This window comes from Caretta caretta, chromosome 25 (assembly GCF_965140235.1).
Source record: "Caretta caretta isolate rCarCar2 chromosome 25, rCarCar1.hap1, whole genome shotgun sequence".
NCBI classification, from domain to species: Eukaryota; Metazoa; Chordata; order Testudines; family Cheloniidae; genus Caretta; species Caretta caretta.
Genome location: NC_134230.1, coordinates 11,319,873 through 11,343,716, shown reverse-complemented (window position 1 = coordinate 11,343,716; position 23,844 = coordinate 11,319,873). Strand labels below are relative to the sequence as shown.

The 23,844-nt window shown below is 49.7% G+C and overlaps 1 protein-coding gene across 5 annotated transcripts in view; it reads right to left on the bottom strand.

The window, feature by feature from the left end:
• Positions 1–14,670, bottom strand: part of ATCAY (ATCAY kinesin light chain interacting caytaxin) — a 38,126-nt gene extending 23,456 nt beyond the window's left edge. For 3 of the 5 annotated variants that reach the window (XM_048831200.2, XM_048831201.2, XM_048831202.2), the window contains exons 1-4: positions 14,294–14,670; positions 11,858–11,989; positions 4,214–4,275; positions 2,305–2,526 (exon numbers count right to left, since the gene is read on the bottom strand). In XM_048831200.2, coding sequence (XP_048687157.1) covers positions 2,305–2,526; positions 4,214–4,275; positions 11,858–11,934 — 361 coding nt within the window. In that variant the 5' untranslated portion in view covers positions 11,935–11,989; positions 14,294–14,670. Of the gene's footprint in view, positions 1–2,304; positions 2,527–4,213; positions 4,276–11,484; positions 11,763–11,857; positions 11,990–14,293 lie in introns of those variants that run through there. The other 2 variants (XM_048831204.2, XM_048831203.2) reach the window with 2 other exon arrangements.
• Between the last annotated feature and the right edge of the window lie 9,174 nt (positions 14,671–23,844).

Sequence of the window (23,844 nt, the reverse complement as noted above, 5' to 3'; positions counted from 1 at the left end):
ACAGGGTCCCTGGGCTGGGACCCGGAGTAGCGGGCAGGCCTGGGTCCCCCCTCACCTCCACTCACCACTGAGGAAACGCCTGGACGATTGGACTGTGGTACCTCCCCCACCAGGAGCGGGACGGTGGGGGGGGAGCACAGAGTATGGCACAGCTGGAGGGCTGTGTCCTGAAGAGGACGCCATGGTCCTTGGAACGAGATGGGTCCAGGAGCAGAAGTGACAGAGGCAAGACATCACCAGAAGAAAGCGCACCGCCTTGCCGAGCTAATCCTAGAGACAGCCAGCAGGGGGCGCTAGCGAGGTGAGTGAAGCCCATCACAGACACATAGATGAACATGATTTGTTGGGGGAAGAGGCAACATGGTTTTTGTAAAGGGAAATCGTGCCTCACCAATCTACTAGAATTCTTTGAGGGGGGTCAATGAACGCGTGGACCAGGCTGATCCAGTGGATACGGTGTATTTGGACTTCCAGAAAGCCTTTGACAAGGTCCCTCACCAACAGCTCTTAAGCAAAGTAAGCTGTCATGGGATAAGAGGGAAGGTCCTCTCATGGATCAGTAACTGGTTAAAAGATAGGAAACAAAGGGTAGGAATAAATGGTCAGTTTTCACAATAGAGAGAAGTAAACAGTGGGGTCCCAAAGGACCTGTATTGGGACCAATGTTGTTCATCTTATTAATAAATGATCTGGAAAAAGGGGCAAACAGTGAGGTGGCAAAGTTTTCAGACTATACAAAACTACTCAAGATAGTTAAGTCCAAAGCTAACTATGAAGAGTTACAAAAGGATCTCACAAAACTGGGTGACTGGCAGGTGAAATTCAGTGTTGACAATTACAAAGTAATGCATATCAGAAAACATAGTCCCAACTTTACATACAAAATGATGTGGTCTAAACTAGTTGTTTCCACTCGAGAAAGAGATCTTGGAGTCATTGTGGATAGTTCTCTGAAAACATCCCCTCAATGTGCAGCAGCAGTCAAAAAATCTAACACAATGTTAGGAACCATGAGGAAAGGGCTAGATAAGAAGATGTAAAATATCATAATGCCACTATATAAATCCATGGTACGCCCACACCTTGAATACCAAGTGCAGTTCTGGTCACCTCATCTCTAAAAAGATATATTAGAATTGGAAAAAGTCCAGAGAAGGGCAACAAAAATGATTAAGGTTATGGAACAGCTTCCATATGAGGAGAGACTAAAAAGAATGGGACCGTTCAGTTTTGAAGAGAGACAGCTAAGAGGGGCATATGAGAGAAGTCTATAAAATCACGACTGGTGTGGAGAAAGTGAATAAGGAAGCGTTATTTACTCCTTCAAGTACTAGGGGTCACCCAATAACATTAATAGGCAGCTGGTTTAAAATAAACCTAAGGAAGTACTACTTCAAACAATGCTCAGTCAACTTGTGGAACTTGTTGCCTGGGGATGTTGTGAAGGCCAAAAGTATAACTGGGTTCAAAAAAGAATTAGATAAGTTCATGGAGGATAGCCATTGATGGACTTATTAGCCAAGATGGTCAGGGATGTTCTGTGTGTCCCTAAACGCCCCAACTGCCGGAAGTTGGGAATGGATGACAGGGGATGGGTCACTCGATAATTGCCCTGTTCTGCTCATTGCCTCTGAATGAACTGGCGCCAGTCACTGTCAGAAGACAGGATACTGGGTTCCATGGACGGTCGGTCTGACCCAGTGTGGTCTTTCTGATGTTCCTGTTCTTACATTTGGAGGGGCACTCGAGGGAGGCAGAATGTAATGATCTGTGTTGGAATCTGGCCTGAGGTCAGTGCCCTGGCTCTTGCGAGAAGTGACACAGACTCTTTATTGAGCTCAAGTAGTCAGTTCCTCGGTATTGCACCTCACCTGAGAGATGGAGCCTCTGCTGTGGAACAGCATGCTGGGGGATTAGCACAGGACTGACTCGGGGGGAGAGAACTTCTGAATCACCACCCCCCACCCCTCCCTGGAGCTGTGGGGGCAGATCTTCGCAGGGGACTGGACAAGATGACCTCCTGAGGTCCCTTCCAGTCCTAAGATTCTATGATTCTGATTCTATGATCTTCAGCTGGTCTCAATTCTCATCGTTCCATTGACTTCACCATTGCTACAACAATTAACAACAGCTGAGCCTGTGTCATACCGTCAGCTGTGAACGTCCTGAGGACAAACGGTACACGACGGAGCTATGTGTCACAGCTGGGGAACACCAAAGCAGAGTCAAAAGAAAAAGGGTTAAAGTTAATCCAAGACAAGCACCAAGTCCTAGAGAAATCCACCCCATGTTGGTCTTTTTTACCTTCCCATTCCAGTTCATTCCCATTGCCCAGGAATTCCAGGGAGTCCGTCTCATCCGGGGTTTCGATGTCATCTACATTAATGTCCAGGTCGTCGGGCGTGTCCAGGAAGTCATCGGACAGCATGGAACCCTCACTTTGGTCCAGGGAAATGTTGATTTCAGGGGCTATGAGCGTCTTGCGCTTCCGATGAGCCCCGTTAAAGTTCAAAGTGTTAGGGGGAGCTGCAAGGAAAGAGGAAAGTAAGCGGCAGCTTGTCCTGATCATCCACCCTTGCACCAAGACTTTGCCCTGCCAGATCCTTGCATCTGTGCAGCAGCCTTACACCCCTGTGCAGTGAGTTGTTTTATCGCCATTTTAAAGGGGGGTTAAACTGAGGCACAGAAATGTTAAGCACCTGTCCAGGCCAAGAGAGTGAGTCAATGGCAAGAGTCAGGAGTGGCAGGCAGGTGTCCTGACTCTCAGCTCTCTGTTCTAATGAGGTCCCTGCACATTACAAAATACAGCCCCACTTTTGAAGTGCTCACAAAGTCATTCCTTGCTGAGCTGGGCAAATTACTGAGACTGAACTTTCTCTGGGTCCAGAGTCTCTGTTCAGTTAATAACACTTAGCATTAATATAGTGCTAACTAAGTGATCTTCACAAGCCCCCACGAGACAGGTCAGAATCATTATTGCCATCTTACGGATGGGAAAACTGAGGCACCGAGGCCCTGTCTACACCAAGCAGGAAACTGTGTGGCTGAAAAATATAAATAACCATAAGAATAGACCAATTTGGGGCCTAATGATGCTCGAACCTGTATTTGAGCCTAGTTAAGAGCCTGATAATTGTTTTCATGGTTTGGTCTCTGGAACCCTTGCTATGGCTGATTGGTGATGGTGGTTTGCTGACATCACAGAGGAGGCAGCATGGTACAGTGAATTAAATATATGGCTGCGATGAAGGAATTCCTGAGTTCTCATTCTGGCTCTGCCACTGACTTCCAGGTAGGGCCTTAGCTCAGTCACTTGTTCTCTCAAGTCCTGTCTATGATGCTAAACATGCTTCTCTTATCTTAGGGGACGTCTACTATCCATAGCCAACCACAACGAAAGCTGCAGAGCTCAAAGCACAGGGGGGTGAACAGAACGACTTTTACTTAAAGGATAAACTAACCGGATAAAATAAAGCGAGGGAACAAAGAGGTCTGGGGCCACTAATGCAACTGTCTTTGTGCAGCGCCTAGCATGATGTATAGCACCCAGTCCTGGCCCAGGACTGGGGCTCCTAGCTGCCACAGCAATAGATATTAATAAGGATTGATCCTTAGGGTTCCTCTCCTCTCCCTATTAAACAAGTGCTAAATAATATTCTGGCTCTGTTCGTGGCGCGTATGTAGCTGTTGTATCTGCTCTATTCTGTCGGCGTCCAGGTGCATGGCAAAGCTCAATCAAATAACTGCAATGAGCGTTCCGGTCTGAACTCTGTTCTGAGCAAAGTGGATTATGGCAGCAATTGCTCAGCTTATCAATGAGCATCTGGCTTTTCAAACTCTTCCTACTGCTTTGCAGCAACTCACCGAGGCTGTGGGCACAGCTGTGTCCCCGGCCGGCTGCCAGATGGATGGAAGCCATGGGGCATCCCATTCAAGGAAGTTGAGAGGGGTGGGACATAATTCGGAGGGGCTGAGCACCCACAACTCCAGTAGGAGTCCATGGGAGTGCTCAGCACTGTGACAATGCCTGTTTCCCCCACTTGTTGTGAATCTGTAACACACTCAAATGGTTCTTAGTTTTGATCCACACGCAAGATTTTTTGCTGAGACTTGAAGGAAATTTGTTCTCTCTCTTCTCTAACCATGGCCTGCTGCCCACTGGGCTCAGCAAAATACCCTCTTCGAAGCCCAACAAGGCAAGGCTGATACTTACAGGATGTGTTCTCATCTGCGGGTCTGCCCAGGGAGTCCATTCCTGTCTCTTCTGGGAGGGGTCTGCAAACCAGCCAAAGCAAAGGGTCCAGGAGGCAAAGAGAGCATAATTAGCAGGAGATGCCACTATTAAAGTCCGTTCATCCCAGCTCCTTGTGCTTTGTAACGACTATCTATAAGTATATTAGGCCCATAGTATTTATCAAGTTCAAGGTACAACATCATTTAAAAATCCATCAGGAAGAAGTCCCCCACCCTAATACCAAATAGGACAGGACCAGTTATCTTCAAGTCAATGCCTCCTCCTACCCAGCTCCCCAGCAAAAGAGATCAATTCCCAATGAATGCAAAGGAGTAGAGGGGAAAATGGGTCATAGGTGCAAAAAGCTCTGAAGCGAGCCAAAAATGGACAAGAAAAGACCAGCCAAAGAAGATAGGACCTGCCATGTATCCAAAATAAGTAGCCAGAGAAGGATCCCAGGGAAGAGAGTCTCAATGCAAAGAGCTCTGGATTGAGAAAGACCTTGCCCAAGACTGGTTCAATGTAAATCTAGGGATGGAGAACAATAGATCTACCTTGGCCAACCCTAACTGCTGGGCTGGGATGTAGGGTCAGAAGAGGCCTTCAGCTCAGAGTATGAGGAGCTTTAGAAGCTAATACTTGATACTGAGCTACGAAGCTATGGCTCAGTTGGCTTTACGTCCCTGACCTTATACGCATGGCAGACGGTGCCACCCACAATGGAGTGAGAGATCGATAGCAGGTCTTTCCATTGTTGATGCACTGGAGAGCACTGGGGAAAATGTGCAAGTTCTACACCTTTGAGCCACATACATTTCAACCAGACACAATAGTTGAGTTGGGTCCATCCCATCTGGAATAGACTGGGAACAACCTAATCAACTGCCATTTATTTTTATAGCATTTTGCATCCCAAGGTGCTTTAGGAGCTATCTATATGAACACACACACACATCGCATCCCCACTGAAATGCAGCCACTTCTGGGGTGCGAGGCAGCAGCCAGACACCCAGCTGCCACCCAGCAAGGAGAGTGGACATTTTAGCCAACGGACTAGAGCAAACTCTCTTTCACCCCCCAAAAGTGCCAAGAGACATCCTCACTCTGCCTTATTAAACTGCATGAAACCCACGTTCATGTCCTGTGAAGGATGAAGGGTTGCGTCAAACCTACAGGGATTTGAGTTCGTGGCACTGGGGAATCTATAGATTCTAAGTTTGATGTTTCAGATACTAAATTACTGCCCCCAGCAGTGTGTGAATTAACCCTGCGATACACGTGAGGAACCTAGTACCTAGTAGGAAGCCGTCATTCATCATCTGCATAGAATCATTGAATATCAGGGTTGGAAGGGACCTCAGGAGGTCATCTAGTCCAACCCCCTGCTCAAAGCAGGACCAATCCCCAACGAAATAGTGTCTGTCCATGTCATATCTATTAATGGAGGAGGCTCCTTCAGGAACTAAGGTCTGGGGAACGCTTAGCTTCTGCAGAAGGAGTCTCTGAAATATTTGATGGCTGCTGTGTTAACCCTCCACTGAAAGCTCCCCTTTGCCAACCTTAAAGATGGGATGTTGACGGACAGGAGATTCTAGCAGAGCTGCTGAACCTGGAAGACCTGTTCACTCCTCTGCTTGGTGGATTCTTGTAGGGAGGTATTGTTTAGTCATTCTCACTCTTGCACAGTGCCTTACACCCTTGTTTCCTTGCCCACCCAGATGAGGCTCCTCCCCGAATCTAATAATAATAACAAAGTATTCACATAAGAGACCCAGTCATGGGCCAGGGCCCCATTGTGCTAGGCAAACACAGAACAAAGAGATGGTCCCTGCCCCAAGGAGCTTCCAATCGAAGTGTAAGACAAGACACAGCAGATGGGGACAGTCCGATGGAGGCGCACGAGGAAACAATGAGACCAGCATGATAGGTTGTGGTCTTAGCACAGCAGCAGCCGGGCTGTTGTCAAGTTTTACGCATTGCGATGTTCTCCTGGGTTTTCATTTAAAGTTCCTGGTTTGGATTTAACCCTTCCCTGGCTGCATTTGCAGCCCAGACAGCACGGCCTTGTGTGGGCCCCTTGACAGCCGGACGGGGAAATGGACTAAAGATGATGCCACGCAGAAGCCTGGGAGCTCAGCCACTCAGAGCAGGTGGATTTGGCTGCTGCATTCACTGAGCCACAGCCCCCGCCCCGGCCTTCCCTGAAGGGGCCCCCAAACAGCGAGTGTCCTGCCAAGAAGGGAGCCTTAGAGTGCAAAGTGAACAGACACTCTGGGCACGTCAGCACCCACCCTGGGCCGGTTATTTGCGGCCTGACTTTATACTTCTGCCCAAGGAAGATGGGGGGGAAAAATTTGGCCCATGACATCACTTTGCAATTTTTCTACCCACAACGCTGCGAGCTACACCACAGCCCTAACCTGAACCATACCCCGGCAACTGCCTTTCACTCATTCTCTTCAAGGCCCGGGGTGGTGGGTAGAGTCCCCCTTTGGGCAGGCTAGCCCTGGCTCCGTCCCTTCTGCCTGCCCCCCCTCGCAGCCAGAGCCCCATCCCCCCTGTGCCCGGAGGAGCCCTGAATCCCTCGGCCGGAGGAGCCCCGGTCTGGCCGAAGCCCCGAGCCGGACCCCGCACCTGCCCAGAAGAGTCCCGGGCCCGCTGCAGCCACGCCGGGTCGCCCCTCCCCAGACCCCAAGCCGCCCGGGGGAAAGCATCTCTGGTCTGGAAGAAGCTTTTGCTATGCCCCATGCAGGTTCTGGGGCGACTGAGGAGGCGGTATTTGCGACTCCGTCCAGAGAGGAACCCAGGAAGCTGAATAGCACATACCACCTCCTCAGCCGCCCTGGAACCTGCCTGGGGCATAATAAATCAAAAACTTCCCCCCCCAAAACCCCACAACCGGGGGTAGCACCAGGGGAAGCACAGACCCCCCGGCTTATTATACCCGCCCCCCCTGTCAAGGCACCTTGCAGAGACTAACTAATGAACCCGTCCTGTATGATTGTGGCCTTTATCTGGGTGGGGAACCTGATGCCAAGAGATTAGGTGACTGGGGCCAAGGGAGTCAGTGGCCTTAAAGACACGTTTCAGAGTAACAGCCGTGTTAGTCTGTATTCGCAAAAAGAAAAGGAGTACTTGTGACACCTTAGAGACTAACCAATTTATTTGAGCATAAGCTTTCGTGAGCTACAGCTCACTTCGTCGGATGCATACTGTGGAAAGGGTAGAAGATCTTTTTATACACACAAAGCATGAAAAAATACCTCCCCCCACCCCACTCTCCTGCTGGTAATAGCGTATCTAAAGTGATCACTCTCCTTACAATGTGTATGATAATCAAGGTGGGCCATTTCCAGCACAAATCCAGGGTTTAACAAGAACGTCTGGGGGGGGGCAGGAAAAAACAAGGGGAAATAGGTTACCTTGCACAATGACTTAGCCACTCCCAGTCTCTATTCAAGCCTAAGTTAATTGTATCCAATTTGCAAATGAATTCCAATTCAACAGTTTCTCGCTGGAGTCTGGATTTGAAGTTTTTTTGTTGTAATATCGCAACTTTCATGTCTGTAATTGCGTGACCAGAGAGATTGAAGTGTTCTCTGACTGGTTGCAAGGTAACCTATTTCCCCTTGTTTCTTCCTACCCCGCCCCCACTCAGACGTTCTTGTTAAACCCTGGATTTGTGCTGGAAATGGCCCACCTTGATTATCATACACATTGTAAGGAGAGTGATCACTTTAGATAAGCTATTACCAGCAGGAGAGTGGGGTGGGGGGAGGTATTTTTTCATGCTTTGTGTGTATAAAAAGATCTTCTACACTTTCCACAGTATGCATCCGATGAAGTGAGCTGTAGCTCACGAAAGCTTATGCTCAAATAAATTGGTTAGTCTCTAAGGTGCCACAAGTCCTCCTTTTCTTTCAGTGGCCTTAAAACTCAGGAGAACTCGGCACCTCCATGCTATGCTCTGGCTCAAGACTCCCCCATTTCTATCCTGGCCCTTCCTTGTGCAGAAACTGATGAGCCCCCTCCTCCTCCCACAAAAGGTGCAGTGGTTTGTAATACAGGCAAATAGGACCCAGGCACGCCGTATCATTTCCCTACCCAGGAATTTACAGCCATGTCTCGGGGAGCACTGAGCAATACAGCAGCCCCGGGTCACAGCTCCAGAGGCAGATTCTGACTTTCAGCTTGCAACGTAAACCTCCCTTTTCTGCAAGATGGTCGCCGCTAGCAGGAGGTTCAGCCATGCCAACGTAACAGAAAGCTTTGCTTTTAGATGCCAGGGCCAGAGTCTGCACTCAGTCACACTGGTGCGAGTCCTGCATCATTTCAAGGAAGCCAGTGGATCTACCCGGGTGTAAATGAGATCAGAATCTGGCCCACGTGTTGCATATGTTAAGCAGCACGTCTCGCCACGTCCCCTTGTAGTCTGCCCGGCTGAGCTACGCAGGCTCTCGCGGGCGCATGAATGATGTATGGTGTTCTGAAGCGCAGCACACTGGGCAAAACACCAGGCTGTGTTCCTTCTGCCTGGCGCCTAATAACCCGAACTAGAATTTGTGTTCCACTGTCCAGTGCCTGCGAGGGGCTGTGGGGTGAAGATTTGCGAGTTCAGGGACAGAGCCCCACAGAACAGGCCAGTCTCAGAGCAACCCATATGCTTGTTTTACCTGGTACGTTCAAGCAAGGGGGATAGACTGCCCTATAGAACTACAGAGACTGCCTTTTAAACTGACACACCACCACAGCCATCAAATTAAACTGTATAAACATTCAGATGAAGGGATCATCCCCTTGGAGCCAGGTTGTTGTATATTAACGAGTGTACGAGTTCTGATTAAAGGCACACTGGCCCTGTTTCTAAGGTCCAGCCCAGAGCCCAGCAGACAGCCGTACCCTAAACTGGTAAGAAATAAGAATATTCCTAGATCAGTGCAAAAGATCCACCGGACACACACACACACGTATGCGTGTGGATGGACACACACACACACACACACTTTCTGTCTGTCTGTCTGTCTTTCTCTCTCTCTCTTTCCCTGGTTGGTTCTGTGACTGTGATCTGACCCTCTGATGCTTGACGGTTGGGTGATGCACTGTCAAAAAAAAAAAAAAAAGAAAAAGCCATCTGGCTTGGGCGTATCAAAATACCTGCTGCTGTGAGGCTCAGGGGTTTATGAAGCTGATGGGGGATTTCAGATCCTTTTAATTTAGCAATAGAATCTGTCTAAAAGTCAGAGGTATGGGGTCTTCCTTACCTTTCCAAAGGATGCTTAGACTGCTGTCTCCCACTTCCTAGGGTAAGTCTGCCCTTGGGTTTTCCTTCCCACACAGCTAGCTGAAGAATCTTTCCCCTTTTCCAGAGTTTCCTGAATAAAGCAGCTTTTCTAAGGGTCATAGGCCACCATTTTGCTCTGTACTGATCAGCTGATGGCCAATTTCACCATATAAGGCACCTGCTCCCCTGTGCCCCTGCTGTGGATTAGATGGATGCTAGTGACACAGTGAGCATGCTCCTGCATCCACCCTCTAGCATCACTACAGCATCACTGCAGTCACACAAACAGCTGAGACATACTGTAGCCAGGAGATTAAACCTTCAGGGAGCAGTCTTTCCTTGCTGGTGCCACTTAGGTCATTCTCAGCCTGGGTGACAGAGCTCAGCCCAGTTGTGTAGCAGTGGACACCACCCCTTTGCTACCAGGGAACAGGAAATTCACCCCAAGAACCGGCTGGCTACGGGGAACGTTCACATTCCGCCCTTTGTCAGGCGCTGAATTCACTTCGCCCAGCGGGGATCTTTGTAGGGACCGCCTGCACCTTTGTAGCCAGAGGGGCTAATGGCCGCTAAGCAAATACAGTTGCTCAGCACATCATCCGGGCTCCAAGGCAAGCCGGAAGGGACAGTCTCTGTGATTGGAGTGTGAAAATATCTTTAACTCAATTCTCCAACGCCAGCTAAATTCTGCCAGTCCAGCAGGGGCTCATGTGTCAGCTGACAGGCTTGGTTAGGTTTTATTTACATTAAAGGTTAACCTCTTTCCCTGTTTAATCCCTATGCAGTAGGCGGGAGTGTGGTCTGGCAGCTCGGCCAGGGGGCCTGGTATTCCAGACACCGGGGCTCAGTTCACAACGCCGCCCCTGATTTGCTGCGTGGCCTTGGGTATGTCACCTAAGCTCTTTGTGCTTCGGTTTTCCTATTCTGCAAAATGGGAACAAAGGCTATCGACCCACCTTGAGATCGAGGGGTGAAACCTAAGAGAAGTGCTACGTTACTATGACAAGAGAGCGGATTTGCCACAGCTGGAAAAAATGGAGCTTTGTGGCTCCTGCATCCTCATAGCAGTGTGACCTAGTGGCTAGTGCACTGGCCCGGGACTCAGGAGACGTGGGCCTGTTGGCCATTGTGTTTGTACAGCACCAAACACAATGCAGGGGGAGGGGGTTCTGAGCTCAGTTGGGATCCTAGTTCCTCTAAATGCTTCTGTAATAGAAATAACGACAACATTTGGGGGAGTTACGACTGCCGTCCGGTCTTGCAGCAGATCTCCGGTTCAGGGCTAACTTGCTTTCTCAAGAGCTCTTTGCTAGCTTGGGGCCCCTTGCCCCTCCCTGAAATAAGCGAGGGCTGTTCCCATCTTCTAGCAACACAAAGGCCTGGCTGAGTCTCATTCTTGTGCATGGGGAGGACGACGAGTGAACAAAAACGAGCGGGGTACCGTGGGCTGCAGACAGAGGTGCTTAGATTAGCCCTGCAGCTGGGATTTGCATGAACAGAACTAAGCTAATCATCTAACAAGGAGGACAGGAGACCTCTGACTACAGTGGTTGGCCTTGCCAGGGTACTGCACTTAACAGGCCGAATTACACAGCGGGCCCACTGTCCTATGAACAGAGGGTGGCTGAAGCCCTGGCAGTAGCAATTCCGCTGCAGCTGGGAAGAGAGGATCGCTACTTGAAAGGCATCCCCACAGCATTCAGGCCGCGCCGCTCCACCCCATTCATCAGCGCCAGCTGCATGGTGTGTCCCGAGTGATACGCATGGGTGTAGCCAGGTGCTGGGTTCAAGCCGAAGACTGGAGCTGGGAGAGATGGGTTCTGTGCTAGGGGCCAGAGGCAAAAATTCGGATTGGATACGAGCAGATGCAACTCCGTCTTTCTCTACATGGCTGTCTGACAGCCCCGGTGGGGGATCAGTTGGGACCTGATTCTACAACTCATTATAGCATCGCGTAGCAGTTACTCACACAAATAGTCCCATTGACTTCAATCGCCTCATTGGGGCTGCTCGCTTGAGTAAGTACGTGCAGAATTGCTTTCTTTGAGGAGATACTCCCGGCACGTTAGACAAGAGAAGGAGGCATGTCCAGCTTGCTAACAATCACATGACCACTATGCCCCTCACCCTGGTATCTGAGTGCCCAAGAGGTGTGAGTGTGTTGCAAGATTCTTGCCACGCAAACATTTTGAAAAGGGCTGTGAGCCATCCTTGCAAAATCGCTGCTCTCTGAATGATGGTTTGCCTGAGCTTTGCAAGAACCTGCTTGTCAGACCCAGGTGTCCTATTGCTCTCTAGTATAATTCTCCCTGGCCTCTAGCTGCAGCTCTGCCAGAACAGACCTGGGGAAGTCCTCGTCTTGCCACTCCTCCTTCACCTCCACATTCTCCATCCGCAGCGTGGCTTCGGTGGTGCCCATCGCGCTTGGGGAGAGACTCTGGCCGCACTGGGTTTCACCTGCCGAGGGGCTCGGTCTGGAATAGGAGACACAGCAGCATGGGCAACAAGCTGAATGCTGAGCGTAAAGCTACACCCTTCAGGAACTGCAGCCCACCCTCAGCCCCCTCATAGTTCAGGAGCGTGGGAGTCCAGGGTTTTGATTCTGGTCTGTTCCAACATCAGAAGCCATTTGGAAAATTGAGCTCCAGACGTGGGTCGGGGTGGGGGAATGTTCAGATCTGACGTGACTACATAGACTTTCTACAGAAAACACAATGGCTTTATAAAAGCATGAGCCAAGTTGCAGTGGGGGAGGTTTAGATTGGATATTAGGAAAAACTTTTTCACTAGGAGGGTGGTGAAACACTGGAATGCGTTACCTAGGGAGGTGGTAGAATCTCCTTCCTTGGAGGTTTTTAAGGTCAGGCTTGACAAAGCCCTGGCTGGGATGATTTAACTGGGAATTGGTCCTGCTTCGAGCAGGGGGTTGGACTAGATGACCTTCTGGGGTCCCTTCCAACCCTGATATTCTATGATTCTATGAGCCAGCGAGCCCCGGGGCATGGTATTTTGGGGCTACTGACCCCCCTGATAAAAACAAATCAGCTGGTCCTGGAGCATAGGCTCTGTATAAAACGCAACCACAGCAAACTACTTATCGATCACCCTTTGAGATGCTAGTTCTGAGCAGAGCCATTGAAGGGATCCGCAGGGACCCAACACGCTCCGTTCTGTGGGGTATAGGCTCACCTTTCCGATTTTATTCTGCCGTACTGCTAATATTGACGTTAACAGCACGATCGCCAATGGAAATGCAATACAGGTTTAAAGGACAACAATACAAGATCGGTTTCAGGTTGTGTGCCAGTGACACCTGTTTCCATTTGGCTGTCTCCTGTGGATGTGAATCTCTTCTGTTGCACAGAGCAATTTCTGGGTGATGTTCTGTGTTTGCAACCCAACTAAGCCCCCAGCACTGAGAGAGGAAGAGAGGGGTCTAGGAGGAAGGCCTCCTGTGAGGAAGACGCTGGCTCTTCTTCACTCAGGAGATACACCTGGTAGCCTTGTGGCATTCATCACTTGTCCTGGGTCCCATTTTTATAAAAACGTATGTCAAACCATACAGGGACATGTCTGCGTAGGGGCCTTGGCTCTGTGCCCGCTTCCATGTGGTTTATACTGATGTAACTCCGTTCCCTTCCGTGCAGTCACTCCTGAGCCACGCTAGTTCAAGGGAAGGCAGAATCAGGACCCCCGGGCCTAGTTCTCATTTACATTCAGGCCTCTGGCAGTGTGAAGGGGTCTCAGAGTGACTGTAGCTCACTCGTGCTTTGTGACCCCTTTACACTGCCGGTCCATGAGAATCGTGCCCATCCTATCTCGGGTCTGACCCTATATTCCTGGCCCACTTAAAGCTCGAAATGAAGTCAGTAGGAATTCAGAGTGTGCAAGGATTCAGGATCAGGACTGCATGTTGTCAGATCCTTTAGCAAGGCCCCATATACTCCTCTCTTGACCGGATTCCATTCCCATTGATCTCAATAGCAGCTGAAGTTAAAGGGAGCAGGATCAAGCCCACTGCCGGAGCTGAATAACTGACATGACACACCTGCACATAAGCACGGTCAGCATGAAAGGTACATGAATGTTCAGGCTCAATCCAAAGGATCCAATATACATGAGGTGTCTGCGTATTTAAGGGTTGGCCAAATAGGAACATATTTTTAATACAACCGGCCAGATCCCAGTCTCAGTTACATCAGCGTCAAGCCTGAGTGACCCCACTAAAGCCAGTGTTGCTCCTCTGGCCCACTCGATGCTGTCTGTGAGCCAGTGCGGTTCTGGTGTCCTTTCTAAAGGGGGCCTCCATGATGATGGATGAGCGGGAATGCAGTTCTGTCTGCCTGCTGCTTTAAGGGGGTGAAGCTCTATGGATCACCAAGGAAATCCGGTATTCGGATTTACTGTGGGCATTGTCAGAGGTGGGAGCCAGCCCCGGAGGAGGCTGGCGGAGAGCTGTGTGGCGAAGGGTTACTGCCTTCTCCCCACCCTCCCTCCCTCTGTGCAGTGCTTCCTGCATTACATATTTGTCTTTATCCTGGTGCATTGCCGGATGCGCTGCTTGGGAAAGGAGCGTATTTGTGCTAACGGATGATTTCCTAGCATGTAGGAACCAGCCATGCCCCAGCGCCCATGCAGATCCCGGAGCGCTAATCCCCCTTCCCCAACCCCTTCAAAGCAGGATGGAGGAAAAAAACACCCCAGGAGCTGGACCTGGGGTCTCCATCATCAACCCTTTCCCCAGCAGAAGGGAAGCACGGAGGGCATCTTGTACTTACCCTCTGAGGGTCTCTTCTTGCTACTGAGGAACAAAGAAGCTCTCTCCTGTATTCCAGTTGGGCATTCCTCCTTCGGTAGCAGGGGGCTCCTTAGGACGTCCAGGATTGGAATAAAAATACCGCTGGGAAAGGCTGTCGCAGCTGGGGAACAAGGAGCTGCATCAGTGCTGGCCTTCAGTGCAGGAGCTGGCCTTTTGCTTTGGAAATGGATGGCAGTTATTTGTATTCTCTTAACACGGCCACAGCCACCGCTGCTTGCTCTGCCTGGGGGCTGCCTCGGAGGTATTTGATTATTTGCAGCTCACAGCTGGCTAAGCCCCAGCTCCCTTAAGACAGCTAATTGCACTGCTTTTGTGTGCTGGGAAGGAAGGGGAGGGGTGTGGAGAGCTAGCAGCATAAAGCACCCCCCTTTTCAGTGCCGCGGCTCCTCTGATTGGATAGAGGACAGCAAATGTCTCCACAGCCTCTCCCTTGGCATCCTAAGCACCCCCAGCCCCTGGCAGGATCCGGCCCAGGAAGAGAGGGGCGGGGGAAAAGCTGTTTAAAGTAGAGCATCATTGGCTAAGGAAAGGCAAAGGCGGAGTGGTCCAAAGCAGGTTCTCTGTCCCCAGTCTCACAGTGCGCCCTCTTCCCCTCAGCATCTCTCTGCACGTGGAACAGAGGGGCTCTTCTTGCTGCTGGGAGCTGGAGTGGGGGTGGCTAGGAGGGCCACTGGGGTAGTGCGGACCTCCAGAGGGCTTTGAGGGAGCTGAAAAGAATCGGCTCTAAGGAACGGGGAGGATGGAACACAGGTCTGTGCAGATGCAGCCCAGAGCAGATGGCAAGTGGAAATGGCACCAGCTGAAGATTTAGGCTGGGGGTGGGGGGTGGGGGTTAACAAAGGGGTCTAGGGTATCCAAACCCCACTGTCAATGGGAAGCAGGTGCCCGATTCCCTTAGGCGCCTATGAAAATCCCTGCTTCTGTTTCAGCCAGCTTTTTGGAAACTTTCCTTGGGCTTCCAGGAAAATGCTGTTTTGAATGCCAGGTGTTACTGCTGAGGTGCACATGTCCGTTGATTAATTAATTATTATTGATGATTTGTATCACCGTAGGGCCTAGGAGCCCCAGACACGCAGCAGGGCCCCCTGCGCGTGGGGTTGTAAAGGCACAGGACAAGAAGGTGGTCCCTGCCCCACAGCTAACGGACTGGCTCCCAGCTGCCTGCATCCAGCACATCAAGTCAAGCTATAGTCTCTGAGATCATGCGTCCTGCCCCTATTCCTTACTGAATCCTCTAGCTAGATGCTATACTATGCTGATGGAACTACTGAGCAAATCTGGTCCTCCAGCCCCATCCTTGCACATGCATACAAGGTCCGAGGAGCAGCCGAATGGTCAGGGTTCCACTAGGAGGGGTCGTTGGGGTGGCATGCCAAAGACGGGTTGGGCAGGGTTCCGCATTTCTTAGCCATACCCATGTCCCTCCATCTCTTTGCGCTGGTTTGGCACCAACCCCATCATGCACAGCCCTGAAGTCCACGCTGGTCCTGCTGGATCCCAGCTACCCTTCTGCTGATGGTTGCATTTCACCTGCTGATGGGAGAGTTGCCAGGACGAGTTGGAGGCTTTGGGGCAGGAATCTTGCCAGCGATCATGACTGAAAGGCTTTTCAGGAGGAGCGTGTCTTGAAGAGCGAAGTGAGGGAGGAGCAGGAGGGAGTGGCTGGTCACTTGCGAAGTAGGAGTCCATCTGATGTGTCTTTGCTCTTTACACAACATTAAGCATAAACCTTAACTACGGCAGAGCTGGGTTCCAACTACAAACACTAACTGCAGTATATACAAACATACAAACCCCCGTTACACATACGCACCCTTGCCCTGTAAGGTTTTGGTGGCTTCTGCAGGAGAAGACCAGGAAGCTCACACACTATTTAAAGGCAAACTACCCAATTCCTAGGCACTACACTTTCCCAAGACCAATATGGGACAATGAGACGAAGGGTCACTTTAGAACATGACAGCTCAGATATTGCTGATCAAAGTGGTGTGGGAATATCCAGCCGAGAGGAACATTTCAGTGTTTTCTTCTATTTTGTTTTTGCACAAGAAACATTTTCCTCTTTTGCAGCAATCGACACCTCATGCAAAGCTTATGAATGCCACCTACTGGCTCTTGCTCACTTAACTCTTGGCTCTGTTCTGCTTCTTAGGATCATAGAATATCAGGGTTGGTAGGGACCTCAGGAGGTCATCTAGTCCAACCCCCTGCTCAAAGCAGGACCAATCCCCAATATTTGCCCCAGATCCCTAAATGGCCCCCTCAAGGATTAAACTCACAACCCTGGGTTTAGCAGGCCAATGCTCAAACCACTGAGCTATCTCAGTCTGGTCATTTGCTAAAAATATGTGATCCTGGATTTAATCACTCCCACCTTGTTTGCTGTGCCAAAATATTTTAAATCCCTTCTTTGCTGAGACGACGGATTCATTCTCTTTTCATGTTGTTGTGCGTTAAAAAATATTGATCAATTTTCTTTTCAGCATTTTCATTTCACCTGGTCGTTATTTCAGACCCTGATTCTGCAGATGCTTATGCAAGTGCTTACCTTTAACTCCCATGACTAGCCCCATGGACCTTCATGAGATGACTCCTGTGAGTAGTGTTCCATACATGCACCTGTGTTTGCAGGATCAGGGCGTTAGCATAGCTGAGAATTGGCGAATAGGGGTTTGTTAATTTCCATCTCACTGTCTCAAGTACTTATCCCGCCTCCATCACCATAGTATCTGAGCATCTCACACTCTTTAGTCTCATGACACCCCGGGAGGTAGTGCAGCACTATTCTTCTCCTTACACAGAAGCACTGATTTTATATTGGTAAAATGATGTCAATTAAGGCTGTGATTTTTTTCCTGATATACCACTACAACCGCTAATGTGGACGCAGTTATACTGGTATAAAAGGGCCTTATACAGATATAGCTTGTTCCGCTTCCTTTGGAGGAATAAGTTATACGGGTGTGTAGCGGGATGGTCACCCGCTCCTGCCTTAAAAGGCTTAAGACCGCTCGGGGAGAGGGCTGTGGCAGGGAAGGAAAAGCGGGGCTGATTGGGAGAAGCAGCCTCAGCTGGGGGCCATGCCCCAGTCAGGCCGCACTTGGCTTCATCAGGGCCCAGCTGGCCCTTATAAGAGGGCAGTGGGCTAGGAGCAGATAGTATCTTCTCTAGCTGTCAAGGGAGATATATCAGGGGACCTGGGGTGAAGCAGGGCTAGGGAAGGCTAGAGGAGCTGGGAGGCTCCAGACTGGAAAAGCCCCAGGCTGTAGGCCTGGCAGATGGTCTAAGGCAGGGTACTGGGGTTGCAGGGGGCAGCCCAAGGGTAAGCGAAGGCAGCAGGTCTAAACCCCCTTGCCTATGATGACTGGCTTATACAGTCTGCAGTCGGCCCCAGTGAAAGGGGGCTAGATGGTGACTGGCAGTAGCCCACAGGCTGAGGCAAGGTGGGGATGGGAGTTCCCTGGGGAGGGGAGACCCAGATCTGTGGGGTATTGCTTGGAGGGGTGGCACCCCAGGTAAAGAGGGCACCAGGGTCCAGGAGGGACACGGGGGCCAGTGAGACACCAGCAGAGCGTGCTCCGGAGCTAGTAAAAAGAGCTCATTCCTGGATGACCAGCAGGAGGTGCCGCTGGGTGAGTCTGAGCCCCATTACATGGTGTGACAGTGTGAACTGTCATATGGGGAGAGAAACCCCCCCCCCCGACCCTCCAAGCAGCTGACTGCCATTAACCAGTCCTCTCAGAGGCTGCTGGGAGTGGGAGGAGCCTGGGTTCTATATAAGCCAGACCTTGATCATTCCAGCTTGGGAGGAGGGAGTGATACTAAGAAGGCTGGAGGCCAACAGCTCCAGAAAGGGGCAGGAGGCCAGGCAATTACCTGTGGGGAAATGTACTGGATCTGGGGAAAGTTGGGCATAGCCTCTCTGGGAAGTTTTGGACTTGCCTGAGAAGTAAGAGAACTTATGTGGAAATGGGACTAAAGGCTTTGGGTGTAGATGCTGATTGATTGATTGTAAGGGTGGCCTCAGGGGGCCCTGCAAATGGTCCCCTGCCTCGATTTACCTCTCCTGGGCACTTGCCAGGGCTGATCACCTGCATGCCTTCTCTATCATGGGCCTACCTCAGTTTTCTCTTTTGTTCTGGAGTCCCCAGTATCTCCAGCAAGTTTCCAAGCATAACTAGCTCTTTGTGGGGTTATCCTATAAGTCCGCCCACAACTGTAGTCCTGATCTCCCCAGCACAGTCCAACTTGTACAGTCATTCTTTCAAGGCCTAACACCAAGTAAGGCTCCAGCATCTCTCCCTATGCCTCTGGCTCTCAGGTACGGCTCTGGTGCCTTCTTCCAGCTGGGGGTACTTCTCTACCCTGTTTCCTTTGCAGGTGTGCCTCTAGCACTCACCCCTCCATCATTCCCTAGACTTCAGCCCTCTCTGGCATTGGCTTTCTGGCCCAGAGAGCCAGCAGGCATCTGTCTCTGCAGCTGCCAGCCGTCAGCCCTCTCTGGCCTGGGGAAGTCTGTGGGTGACCCTGACCCCGACTGCCTGCCGCTTTCACGAGACTGATGTGGGTCCACTACTCGCTGGAGATCTGACCGCTTCCTCCTCCGAGGGCATCCCCTCCCTGATGCTCTCAGCCCAGCTCTTCTGAGCTCTCTCTGCTCTTGGGACTCTGGACTGTCTCCCTGTCTGAATTCTAGGACTGTCTCCCCTCTGCAGCCCTGGTGCCTGCTTTTAAGCCCAGGTGGAGTGAGCTGGTGAGTCCCAGGCACTCTGGCCTTGCCCCTTCAAAAGGGCCAGTCTCACCCGTGACACTGATACATCCCTCTTGTAAGTACTCCCACTTTCTCACCGGCTTCCGTATTTCTTCTGAGGTGGTCAGCTCAGCTTGGTGAAACTCGGTGTGGTGGGATCTAGGGCTTAGCCACAGGGCCAAGATATCTAATTAGCGATCGTCTGCCAAACTCCCTGGGGCTGGTGAGAATCCACCAGTTCACAACTGGTGTAAGCACCTTTATACCAGTATAACTGTGTCCACACTGGGGGATTGTACTGCTTTAGCTATACTAGTAGAGTTAAAACTGTATAACTCTTGTGTGTAGGCAGGCCTATGTGATGTGCCCAAGGTCACACAGTTATGCCAGGGGTTCCCCAGCACTGAGCCTGGAGCCTCAGAAACCTGGGAGTGCTGGTGATTAACTGGGGCTCCACTCCTGGGTCTGCAGCAGGGAGCCTCGAAGCCTTGAACGCTGGCTTAAACTGGGGCTCTCTTGGCTTCCAAGCACCCTGCCATTCACAGCCTAGCTTGTTTTGGACACATTGCTGGTTCTGAAGCAAATTTTGGGGGGGATTTTCTGCTTTGCAGAAAACTTTGAAAGAGCAAAATTTCCCACAAAATGGAAATCCCAGGAAATCTTGCATTTCAGAGCTCTGCACACATCCCACACCCCATTTTGGTCACCAAAGAAAAAGCCTGGTTCAGGTGCTAGCCTGAGACTTGGAAGAACATTCCCTAGGTACCATTTCCTGCTCTGCCACAGACTTCCTGTATGATCCTGGGCAAGTCACTTAGCCTACCTGTGCCTTGGTAAAATGGAACTATTAGTGCTTCCCTGCTTCGAAGGGATGTTGTGGAGCATGTTGCGATCTGCTGGTAAAAAGCACTATATAGGATAACAATACTTATAGGAATTATTATTATTTAGGAGCCTAAATAGCATCTTTCTGGGACACAAAGCTCACTGATAGTAGGAGCGCTGGGAGCAAGTTGCTCTGCAATCAGGCAAGATCGTGCGTGAACCAGGCAGAGGAAGAGAGAGACAGTTATATTGGAAATATGGTCAGATGGACTGGTCTCTAAAGGAGCGTGGAAGTTTTACTACTGTCATGGCTGTGGAAGATGGTGGTCAGCAACCTCTGTATTGGGTTTGTCACTGGAAGAAGCAAAACCTTTTTAAAAAAAAAATCTGGTCCCTAGTCTCTGCCTCAGTTTCCCCTCTGTGGCACTGCCCATCTCACAGGGAGTTTGTGAAGGTAAGGGCCTTAAAGATTGTGAGGTGCTCAGATACCCTGGTAACGGAGTGTATAGATTTTTCTTTTTGCACAAACAGCTAAAACTGATCTCTCTAATGGGTTCTCTCCATGTCTGATTAAGGGCTAGTTTATTTAGTCTCCATCAATTGCTTTTGAAAGATTAGAATTTCTGTTCTGTATGAGCGGTTGAATATTCTGAGGAGCAATACTGAATACTCAGTATTCTCAATGACTCTCTTAAAGATGTTGCCTCTGTTCTGTCCTGGACAGAGATGCAACTTTTAGTCTTTATGGTGGAGATATAACAAATGGCTTTTATTGAATTTTTGCATGTTTTAAAGCAATTCCCTTTGTCCTGGACTCAGTGGCGGACTCACAATATGATTCTGAAATGCTGACAAATCCATGGAGTCTCTCAAGGTTTTGCACTTAGCCAACAGAGGTCAGTGTGCCCTAATTCAAATCAATTTTGGAAAAGGACTCATTTTAAAACGCCCCCCATCCCTCCCGCTTCTTGGCCAAAATTGCTTATCCATGAATCTGCCTGAAGGGGTCATGCTGCACCAGGAGATCATAGCTGTCAACGTTTCAAACATGATCCCTCAGCTGATTCTCTAAGGATTTGTCTACACTGTAATAAAACACCTGTCAGCTGGTTCAAGCTTCAGCTGCAGGGCTAGACAATTGCAGTGTAGATGTCAGGGGGGCCTGGGCTCTGAGTCCCAGGAGCTGGGGAGGATCCCAGAGCCTGGGCTCCAACCTGAGCTCCAACATCTACATGGCAATTTTATAGTCAGCTGACGTGGACCAGCTGTGGGTGTGTAGCTGTAGTGTAGACATACCCTTTATGGCCTGGCCCACTGGGTGGTGAGTCCTGGTGACTTTCAGGTTATTTTAAATGGCTCTTCTAACAATTTGGGGGCGGGGGGCAAACAAATGGGGCTTGGAGCAGCATCCTGAAGTTTGGGGCAGGTGGACAGTTCTGAATGTAAGGGGTGCATGTCTATCCTCCATGCCCAAACAGCTCCCCTTCCTAGTGGCCTTTGTTGTGAAGGTGGCCCAGCAACCGAATGCTGCTGGTAGAAGATGAATTTGTTGCAGCTCCAAATTCCCCTCATGAAGCTACTTGTATGTAAATTGTGACTGTTGTGTGGTGGTGAATCTGGGAAGATTTGGTCCATGTTTAGCTATTATTATTCCCCCCCCCCCCCCCGACATACCCTTGTTTAGGAAGCTGGCTTGGGGGCACTGTTCCCTCTAAGGTGTGCATGCGCACACAGATCCTAAACCCTGCGCACACAGCAAAACACTGCACGCACAAAAATTTGCACAAAGCACAACAATTTGCACAGAAGAAATTTTTTGTGCACACAGCCTGTCAAAAATTAGAGGGAACATTACTTGGGGATATTGTTTTCTGTACCGAGATTGTGTATGATGCATAAGGAGCAGGGTGAAATACCCTCGTAAAAAATCAAATGTTCACAGGAAAATTTGGGGAACTTCCCTCCCCCCTGAAAAAGCCTCAAACATTTTTCAAAATTTCCCACAAAAAATACTAGGCTTCCCCCCCCCCCCACCAGCTCAACAGGGGCCTTTGGTCTGATTAGCACAGAGCAGGAAATGAGGAGAGGAAGACAAGCGTGCCAAAAAATCATGACCCAAGAAGGTGCACTCTGGTCATGTTTTCAAGCCCTTCTCTGTGGCTACGAGGGATAGAACCTTCATTCAAAATGCAAGCTGAGATCCTTGCATATTCACATGACTCCAGGAGCTGGGGCGTTAAAACACCAGCTATCATGAGACTCATGGTAAACATCACAGCGATTGGCAACTCTGTGAACCCTACCATGCATTCCAAAATAGGATGTTCTGTTTTTAACCTGGTAGGCAAAAACCATAACAGGAACCTAATAGATCCCCTGCCCCCTTGGGATATTATCACAAGTCTTATGAGTTAGCAACACTGCAATGACTCCCTGTAGCCTGACTGATGGCTTGATGAAAGCGGCTGCAGAATCTTTCCATCACTTCCCTGTTGTCTGTCCCTGCATTGCTGCACCGAGTGTGGCAGCTGCTAGAAAAGGGGAAATGGGAGAATTTCCCTGAGTAGAACTAGCTGGGAACTTTTCAATACGAGTTTTTCTTTGTCGGGAGCTGCAGGCGTATTGAAACCAAAGCTGCGTGAGGGCTGGAGGAGAAGAGCTGGTTTTTACAAGTTATTTGATATGAAAACAAATATTCGAAATAGCCCATCTTTTGACATTTTTAAAACAAAAAATTCCAGTCTTCTGGTTTGAAATGGCTTTTTTTTTGCCTTGTAATTTAAGATAATTATAGTTTAAAAATCTTTTTTTTAAAAAGATCAAGATCAAAATGAAACACATTGGAATTATCCAAATGGAATGTTTCAATTGACCTCAACTGAAATCTTTTTTTTCGATTCCTTCTCCCCCCGCCCCATCCCAGGGTTTGATAGAGATTTGTCTTCATCCAAAAAAAAAAAATATATCTCAAATTTACGTGGGCTGGGAGAACCACTTCTCTCCGAGTTCTCAGACCAGGGACCGGAGCGGATCCCCCGTACACAGCAGCCTTTTCGGAAGGGATGGGCCCAAACCGAATGCTGCTGGTAGAAGATGAATTTGTTGCAGCTCCGAATTCCCCTCATGAAGCTACTTGTATGTAAATTGTGACTGTTGTGTGGTGGTGAATCTGGGAAGATTTGGTCCATGTTTAGCTATTATTATTCTCCCCCCCCCCCCCCCCCCGACATACCCTTGTTTAGGAAGCTGGCTTGGGCGCACTGTTCCCTCTAAGGTGTGCATGCGCACACAGATCCTAAACCCTGCGCACACAGCAAAACACTGCACGCACAAAAATTTGCACAAAGCACAACAATTTGCACAGAAGAAATTTTTTGTGCACACAGCCTGTCAAAAATTAGAGGGAACATTACTTGGGGATATTGTTTTCTGTACCGAGATTGTGTATGATGCATAAGGAGCAGGGTGAAATACCCTCGTAAAAAATCAGGCCAAGCACATTTTACCCAAGAGCAAAGGGGGGGCGAGCGTGCGTGGCTGGGGGAACAGGAGTTTGTTCACAGATCCCCAGCAATGTGCAGCCATGACCAGACATAAACTCGAGGGGGACAAACAGTGTGGCTCAGTGTTATAATGCAATGTTACTGGACGCGAACAGTTGTTGTCGCTGACTAATAAGGGGCTGATAGGAGATCGATGCTGGCAAGGTTACATCTGGGATGTGTTATGATGATAGATGTCAATAAACAAACAGGGGTGGTGCTGCTGGGCATGTAATTAATATATGCCTGCCTCCATGCATCCCCATTTGCCCTTGGCAGCTCTTGAAACCACAGAATAAACATGTGGGAAGCTCTGTACCCATCTCGAGACAGAGCCTTCCCCTTCATCTTGGGAGGTTTCTTTCCTGCGGGGTTGGGTGAGGTTTTTAAGTG